The 9,263-nt window shown below is 27.8% G+C and overlaps 1 protein-coding gene across 1 annotated transcript; it reads right to left on the reverse strand.

Moving 5' to 3' along the window:
- Positions 1 to 1,216: 1,216 nt before the first annotated feature.
- LOC108463465 (cytochrome P450 CYP736A12-like) lies at positions 1,217 to 5,392 on the reverse strand. Its single transcript, XM_017763402.2, has 2 exons — positions 4,607 to 5,392; positions 1,217 to 2,356 (listed from the first exon to the last, which is right to left on the reverse strand). The coding sequence occupies exons 1-2, from the start codon at positions 5,294 to 5,296 to the stop codon at positions 1,523 to 1,525; spliced, it is 1,524 nt and encodes a 507-aa protein (XP_017618891.2). The 5' UTR covers positions 5,297 to 5,392; the 3' UTR covers positions 1,217 to 1,522.
- Positions 5,393 to 9,263: the final 3,871 nt, after the last annotated feature.

Consider the following 9,263-nt stretch of genomic DNA (forward strand, 5'->3'; position numbering starts at 1 on the left):
TACTTTAACCTAGGGATAGATTGCAAAACCTCTGCACATTCAATCATGTCCTTCTACAATGGCGATTTCTAGAGAAAAAATATTGTAGTATTCCAATCTTATAGTGAATGATTTCTAGAGAAAAATATTGTATTATCTCATTAACGATTTCTAGAGAAAAAAATATTGTAGTATTCCAATCTTGAAAATTATTCGAGGAACATTCCCAGGAACATATGAATATTATGTTTAAATGTGAAATATAATTCTCAAGTTATTTATTACTTCTTATATTTTATTTTTATTGTAGAATAATCAAATTATTTGTTTCACTAATGATATCTTAGCATATTATGTAGTGCGTTTAAAAATAATAAAGTAGCTTATATATTATTTTTATAGTAGTATATATTATGATTTTTAATTCATATAATAATAATTATATTAAGAATTTTATTAAATTATATTTAGTAATAATTATGGTAAAATATGATTAAATTATTTATTATTTTATTAAATTATTTTAATAATAATCTTATTAAAATTTAATAATAATAACAATAATCATCTACTTAAAAAAATTCAACTAAGGGTATTCTCGGTCATTTTAGTTTTTTTCTTATTCTATTACAACATCATTCCATTCAACCAAACACAAGAATTCTATTACAGTTCTATTCCATTCCATCCAACCAAACAGTTGAATTACTTATTACGGTTCTATTCCATTACAATTCTATTCCATTATGATTCTATTCGCCATCTATTCTATTCCATTACAGTGAACCAAACGAACCCTTAGCTTTTTGAGTCAAGACTGGGACAAAGAAAATGTTTTTCCATTCGAATACAAAAGGTAGGATTAAAGAACTTTTGGTTTTTGGCTTTTATATTTGGAAGTGAAAAAAACATCAAAATATCCTTATTTATATTAGCTATTTATATTTTAAAAGGTATATAAAAATTATTTGAATATCATTTACATTTTATATATTATTATATTAAATTATTTGAATATCATTTATTATTGTATTAAATTATTAAAATATTTTTATAACTTGTACAAATAATTTGTATTTCATGTATCATAATATTAATTATTTAAATATATATCATATAATTTAACTAATTTTTCACTTTTGACTATCATATTTAAAAGAATATTTAATCCATCAAACCTAATTTTTTGTAGTAATAGAGAACACTAAAATTAACAAATTACAGTTTTTCATAGTACTTTTCTACCAAACTTTTCAAAACTATTTTGGTTTTATTTCCCATTGCTTTTCAAAAGTATCTTTTATGACCATAAATAATGCTAAACAGATAAATTCTAAAAGTATTTTTGAAAAACACTTTTTAACCACAATAATGAATAGAAAACTAACCCTAAGTTGATGAAAGGGTAACATAGCAACCTATAACCAAGCCCAAATGAGAACCTTCGGCTGAAGAACTCACCTTAAAATAATGGGACTGTGATAGTTACCTTTATTTTTTCGATAATTGATATGTATCTTAATGTACCCTAACTTAACACACTTTAACCAACTAAACGGTAAGTTGGGTTTGCAAGCAAATGATTAGCCCTTGGCAACGTGAGCCCAAACTTTTCAGTCATATCAAGTTCATCAGGTAACATCCCATCAGGCAACTCCCAATCAAAGCAATGAACTAATTGAGCTATAATTAGACTCATGGTGGTCAACCCCAACTGCATTCCAGGACATCCTCTACGGCCACTCCCGAACGGGATGAGTTGGAAATCATGTCCTCGAACGTCTATGTTGCTATCCTTGAACCTTTCTGGAAAGAACTCTTCAGCATTGTTTGACCATACTTTATGGTCTCGCCCGATGGACCAAACATTCACTAAAATCCGCGACTTCTTTGGAATGAAATATCCATCAATGGTGATATCTTCTGTCGACTCACGTGGAATTAGTAAGGGCGCCACTGGATGCAACCTTAAACTCTCTTTAATGACCATATCTAAGTAAGCAAGCTTCGGTAGGTCCGACTCTTCTACCATTCTATGCCTTCCAACAGTTCTTTCCAGTTCTTGTTGGAGAGCAGCCATGACTGAAGGGTGCCTTAGAAGCTCTGCAAGTGTCCACTCAATGGCTGTAGTTGTGGTGTCAAATGAAGCTGCCACCATGTCCACCATTATGGCCTTGATGTTTTCTCTACCAATGATGTACCGCTGCTCTTCATCGTTAGGGTTCATGGGTGTATCCAACAATGAAACCATTACATGAAAGAAATCTGTGTAAGGTTTTTGTTCCTTGGCGTTAGTCCCTTGTAAATGTTCATCAATCATTTTGTCAAAAATTGCGTGAAGCCCATTGCTTGTCCTCTTAAGCCTTCTTCTATATCCCTGCAGTGAAACGATAGATGGAATCTGTAATATATTATTTTATTCTTAATTACTGTCAAGTCTTTGTGAAAATGCTAGATTTATTTGGTCAATCAAATATTTTAATTTTTTTTAATTCCAACCAGATAATTTCTTAAGTAAGGTAACGATATTACCAACATGTCACAATTTGAGGTTGAACAAGTATTTTAATCTTTTAAAACCTATAAAATTAAATTATTCAAACATAATTAAACTCTTAAAACACTTCTTTATAACTAGTCTAGACTGATTGATTGAACCAGCAGTTGAATAGGTTTTTTTTATAATTTTTAAACAATTTATTTAATTGAAATGATTTTAATTTGAAAAATCATAAGAACTGATGTGATGCAAAACAACTAAAAGCATAAAACTTGAATTTTTTATTTTAGAAAAAAGAAAGGGGTTGGAGTAGACTTGATCATGGATCGAGTTATTCATTTAGGCTCGAAAGTTCGTCCGAAATTTAGGAGGGTTTAGGCAAAATATTAAGTTCGAAAAATGAGCTTGGAAAAAAAATTAGGCTCGTTTAAAATATGGGTTGGGTTCTAGCTTTGAACATTCAAGGCTTGAGCCCGGTCCAACCCGTTTATACTTTATATTATGTAAGTTAGAACACATTAAAAAAAAAACCTGTAGTAAATATATAATACTACTCTAATGTAAATATTAAAATAATATTAATATGATTATATAAAAATTTCAATAAATAAAAATATATAAAATTATTAAATATTAAAATAATATAATATAAATATTTTTAAATAAATTAAAATAATATGGATGAGCCTAAAATGTGCTTGGGTTAATTTTTTATAAATTTGAGCGGGTTTGAATAAAATTTTAGGCTCATATTTTGGATCGAACCGAACTTGGACAAATATAAAATATATTATTATCATACTTAAAGACCGACTCATAAACACCTCTAGGTTGAATATTTTTGAAGCTTGAAGCTGGATGGAGTAATATATTAAATATTTATTAAATTTATAATTATTTTATTTAAAATGTATTAAATGGATAATATACTTAATATATCTATGCAACTGAATTTTATGTCACTCCCAATTTGTAAGCCATAACTAGGTAGTTCTTTTAATTATCTAATTATAAAATAATTTTTATAAATATTATTTACTCTCTTAATAACCTTTCACTTTTAAATATAATATTATTTTATTAAAATATTATGAAAGTTATTATTTATCAAAATATATAATAAGGATCTCAACTTATAAAAGAGTTATTCCATGGATATGTCCTAACACATTATTTATAGTTCCTAATCAATTATATAAAATTTAACTTACAAATTGGTACTTAAATTATACTGATTTTTTCATCTTGGGACTTAAACTTTTTTAGTCACATGTGATACCTAAACATCATTTTTTTTTAAGTTAGTACCTTTATTAAGTAAATCGATAGTCAAACCGTTAAATCTATTTAAGAAAGAAGCTTAACCTATAAATTGATACTTAAACTATACATTTTTTCCAGTTTGACACCTAAACATTTTTCTAGTTACAAGTGATACCTAAACTACCAGGGTGAAGCCAGAAATGAAATTTTAAATTTTAGTAGTCTATATTTTTATAATTTTAAATGATTAAATCAAATTTTTATATATTTAAGAGGGCCAAAGTGTAATTTTACCTTTACTAAATTAAAATTTTAAAAATTTCTAAAAGACTTAAATAACAATTTTCCATTTTAGAGGTGTTGGGCCCCAGCTATTGTCTTCATGGTAGACTTTTTTTTTTTTTAATTTAGAAGGGTGTGGCTTGATACATTGGGTAGTATCCACTTAAAAATATATATTTCTTTTTTCTCTCATCATGTATACATGTGAAAATACGAATATTTTAAAAAGATATACACTGATTCCGCTAGACACGGCACCAATAATTTTTATAAAGAAAAAACATAATTATTGGTTTATGATTGGTTGAAAAAGTTGTGATATTGCCGATATGTCATATAACCCCGGTTTGCAAGGTAACAAACTAATCATTTTTATAAATAAATTTTCTCAACCCATTTTTGTAATTAATTAAAATTTTATATTATTTTTATAAAAAATCTACATCTTATACAATTTTCCTAATTTATTTATTTTTATATTATTTTGATAAAACCAAGATGGAGCAAGTAATAACAAAATAAATTGTGAAAAGGAAAATCATATAAAATAGGATAAAATGAGAAAAGGAAAAGGATATTTACCTGAAGGTCAAGTGGAGCAAGAAAAGGTAGATAATCTGATAGATTGAAAATCCCAGCCAAGAGCATGGTCTCGTCAACTAGCGGTTTAAATTGGAATTTATCATCCATGGACTGCCCGAAAATCACTTTACACATCATTACTTCCATAACCTTACCTAACTTCCGGCTAAGGTCCACCGTCTCACCTGCCGTCACTGTCTTCCTCACCGATTTAACCAATGACACCACCTCTTCCTTCCTAACCGGGGCAAAATATTCGATTTTTGAGGCACTAAGGAAGTGCAAAGTGCACCATTTCCGTACAGTACGCCAATAGGAACCGTAGGGGGCAAAAGCCAAGCCCTTGCCACTGTAGGTCAAGTACTCGGTAGATTGGAGGTTAGGCCTGGAAGCAAAAACAAGGTCATGGACCTTGAGGAACAGTTCAGCGGCTTCAGGTGATGATACCACAATCGTCGGTACATAGCCTAGCTTTATTGACATTATGGGTCCATATTTTTTGCCAAGATGGTGAAGGGTTTGGTGAGGAAGGTTCCCTAGCATATGGAGGTTACCAATAATGGGAAGAGGAGCAGGACCGGGTGGAGGTTTCCGGCCATTTTTGTGGTGGTTTCGTGGGCGGAAGAAGTAGACAAAGGAACAAAGAGGTACAAGGAGTACCAAGAGAATGGCTAACATTGAATAATACATTTGGGATGGGAAAGGAGAGGCAGCCGATTGACAATTGACAACCCCACCTTAAATAAGAAAGGAACAAATATGAGTTCCAAGTTGGCGGACAAGTAATACTGTAATTACAAATAAATAACCAAATATGAACCATATTTTTCTCAATCAAAAGAAAAAAAACATGAGCCACAAGTGGGGAAAGAAGTAAAGAGTAGATTTTTACATTAGATTTATTTCCAATGATGTCCATGCCTTAACTTATATATTTTTTGACAGAATGTATAGAAGATAATGTATTTTAGTGCACTCAAACTCATATATTCTTGTATTGACAACAATACACATACTAATCTATAGTTTTTTTCCAATCCATAAATAAGAAGATAATGTGTTTCAGTGCACTCAAACTCATATACTCTTGTATTAACAACAATACACATACTAATCAAACTAATACTCAATCGACTATGTTAACTTATATATTAATTGAGATTGATGTTTAATCTATTTAAAAAATATCGATTTGACATTCATATGACAGTTTAATATTTATATTTATGATTTTTTTATAACTGACCCAAATAAATTGATTATTTACGAAATTGATTTAGGTGCAAAATCTTATACAAAAATAATCTGTTTTTTTACATTACATGTTGATGTCGGCCATCCATCATCCCTTAATGATTGCTCGATCTATAAAAAATAAATTTTTTGTGTGTTCACGGCACCGGTATGTATTTTTTTTTCAAATACACTTAAAAAATACAGACATTCCAGGATTTTAAAAAAAATATTTTAATAGGTGTGGACATTCTCGTTGCTGACACCGGTTGAAATTAAAAAAATGATTTTTTATTTTTTTTAGTGTCAACATTCTCTTTGCTAGTGTGGTTTTTGAATTTTTTTTGCCAGCGTGCTTTGGTTGCCAGGATAGGTGAAAAGAAGAGAGGAAGAGAAGAAGATAAGGCAGCTTGAGCAAGAACAATATAGACATGGAAAATATAACAATTAATGATAACAATAACCAAATTAATTAATTGTAAAATAAATAAGAAGCTGTGGAGTTATACCTCGTATTTTTCAGTTTTTCTTCTCTAAATTAAACTCTATTTTTTAATTTTTCACTTAAAACTCCAATTAGTGTATATTATTTTAATATTATTTGACCTATGAATTTAGCTATAAATATGTCCTTTTCCACTTTAAGAAAATAATCCATTACACATTTAGGTATTAACTGTTACAAGCTTTCGGAAAATTTTGTGTTTACATTTTGAGAGTTCTTATTTTGGGTTTCAGGATTTAGTTTTATCCCTATCTTTTGTACTCTTCATTTTTGCCATTTTAGTGAAATTATCTTTACTCGTGATTTTTTATCTTCTTCGGAAGGGTTTTTTCACGTAAAATATTTGCATTCGATCTTTTCAATTTCCTTGTTATTTTATTTGTTCGTTGCTTAATCCAGTTTATCTCCAACAAAAGCCAACATGATCAAATGAAAGGACAAATAGTTAACAAAAAGAGATAGTAAAATAATTTTTTGTTCGTTGCACTATAAAAACATGTCATTTTGGTACAAAATTTTACACTCGGGATATTTTCGTACATAAACAATTTATTTAGGTCAATTACTGAAAAACCCCTATACTCATCCTTGCTGAAGAATTTTTTTAAAATAAATTTATATTATCAACACTTCAAGAAAAGAAGTTTAAAAACAAAAATTGTTGAAAAACCCCTATACTCATCCTTACTATTGGATTAAAAATTGTTAGCAATATCAACACGAGAGACTCGAGTTGAGCTTGTTTATTTAGATTACTTGTGTGGCGTATTTGGAAAAATAGAAACCTCTTTATTTTCTAAGATATTTCTATGAATTTGAATGATATTATTAGGATTCTATACAGCTGAGCTAATCAATTTATCTCAATAAGTAGAGCTATGTCGAAAATGGCATCTAAATCTTTGTGTGCGCTGTTAGTCCCAAGTATGTGTTTTTATCTCAATACGGATGGTGCTGTTCAAACAAACATTGGGTTATCTGCTGTAGGAGGTGTGATTTGGGATGAAATTGGGAAGTGGACATTAGGATATAATAGGTTCTTGGGGAAGTGTTATGTCTTTGTTATTGAATTGCGGGAAATCTTTGATAGTTTGCTCTTACTTTATTTTATGAAGACGAGTGATTTATGCGGTACACTCCTATAGAGAATAATTAGATAGCAGATACATTAAACAAAATGACTTTTGTAAATGAAGAAGAGTTATGTTTATTTAACGTTCGTATTTGAAGATTCAAGAAATTTTAGAAGATAATAGAATAAGGGGTATTTTAACCCCGAGTACTCCTACATAAATCTTTTGGTATTTTTGTCTGTTTTCTACCAAAAAAAAATGTTAGCGATATAAATATATTTATAAAATTCACATTTACGATACGTAAAATATGAATAAATAATTATCATAAATTTAAATTTTATGTTTTTAGTAACACTCAATTTAAAATTATTTATTGTTAATTAATTAAAATAATAGAAAATAGAAAGCCCAAGAAAAATGTGGACAAATTTTAGTTGATAACAATTTCCCTCCTTGCTTTCACCATCGGGAAATAATCAACTCTCACCGTCCGATAAAGACTCCAACCGACCAAACCTAACCAAACCAAACCCAACCACAAAAGAAGTAATTACTATCTAAAAGTACAGCTCAGGTAATAGTAGATATTAAATCCTCAAGGACCACATGATTCATGAACGGGAAGCCTCAAATTATCATTTTATTTTCGATATTTCGAAAATATTTTATTGGTTTTTTTATAAAATTAACTCAAAAATTTTAATTATTACATAGATGACTCATTTTTTTATTAAACACGTAAATAACCTAAAATCTACAGTGAAAGTTGGTAGAGTCAAAAGAGTTTGACGCCACCAACATGTCATGTCAGTAATCGAGATAAAAAATTAATTTTTTAATAGAGTTATGTAGAATGACGCTATCTAAATAAATATCAGAAAAATACTATAATTTTTTAAAAAAATAAGGGTTTAAAAAAAATTTATTCTTCTGGTGGAGCCAAATAAATTGGCACCACCAATTTCCAAACTATTTGCGTCATCCTTTTTGCAATGTGATTTTTTAAAGTTTTTAAAATTTTAAATATATTAAAAATATTAAATATAACCAATTTTAAAATTTTAATACATTTAATATATTTTAAAAATATATTAAAATTTTAAATATATTAAAATTTTAATATTCTTAATATATATTTTAATAGGTAAAGACAAAATTTTTTTTTAATATATTTAAGATTTTAAAAACTTTAAAAAATTAAATATATTAAAATTTTAAATATATTAAAAATGTTAAGTATAACCAATTTTAAAAATTTAATATATTCAATATATTTTTAATAGGTAAAAAGGATTTTAATATATTTAAAATTTAAAAAATTAAATATATTAAAATTTTAAATATATTAAAAATATGTGAAGTATACCAATTTTAAAAATTTAATATATTTAATATATTTTTAATAGATAAAGGTAAAAAGATTTTTTAATATATTTAAAATTTCCAAAAATTTAAAGAAAAAAACCTCATTGCAAAAGGGATGACACAAACAGCTTTGGAATATAGTGGCGCCAATTTATTTGACTCCATCATAAAAAAAAAAAGAAAATTTTTTAAACCCCCATTTTTTATAGAAATTATAGTGTTTTCCTAATATTTATACAGGTGGCGTTATACTACATGGCTCTACAAAAAAATAATTTTTTTATTTCGATTGCTGACGTGGCATATTAGTGGCGCCAAACTCATTGGCTCCAACTGTAGATTTTAGGTCATTTATATGTTTAATAAAAAAAATGGGTCATTTACATAATTAATTAATTTTTTTGGGTTAATTTTATAAAAAGTCTATTTTATTCAACATTAAAATAATTTTAATAATTTGATCACTATTTCTATGATC

This window comes from Gossypium arboreum, chromosome 13 (assembly GCF_025698485.1).
Source record: "Gossypium arboreum isolate Shixiya-1 chromosome 13, ASM2569848v2, whole genome shotgun sequence".
NCBI classification, from domain to species: Eukaryota; Viridiplantae; Streptophyta; class Magnoliopsida; order Malvales; family Malvaceae; genus Gossypium; species Gossypium arboreum.

Excerpts from the sequence above, each read along its gene's own strand:
- LOC108463465 (XM_017763402.2), bottom strand. The coding sequence starts at position 5,296 with ATGTATTATTCAATGTTAGCCATTCTCTTGGTACTCCTTGTACCTCTT. Across the intron at positions 2,357-4,606 it reads TTGCTCCACTTGACCTTCAG|GGATATAGAAGAAGGCTTAA; the intron begins GTAAATATCCTT and ends GTTTCACTGCAG.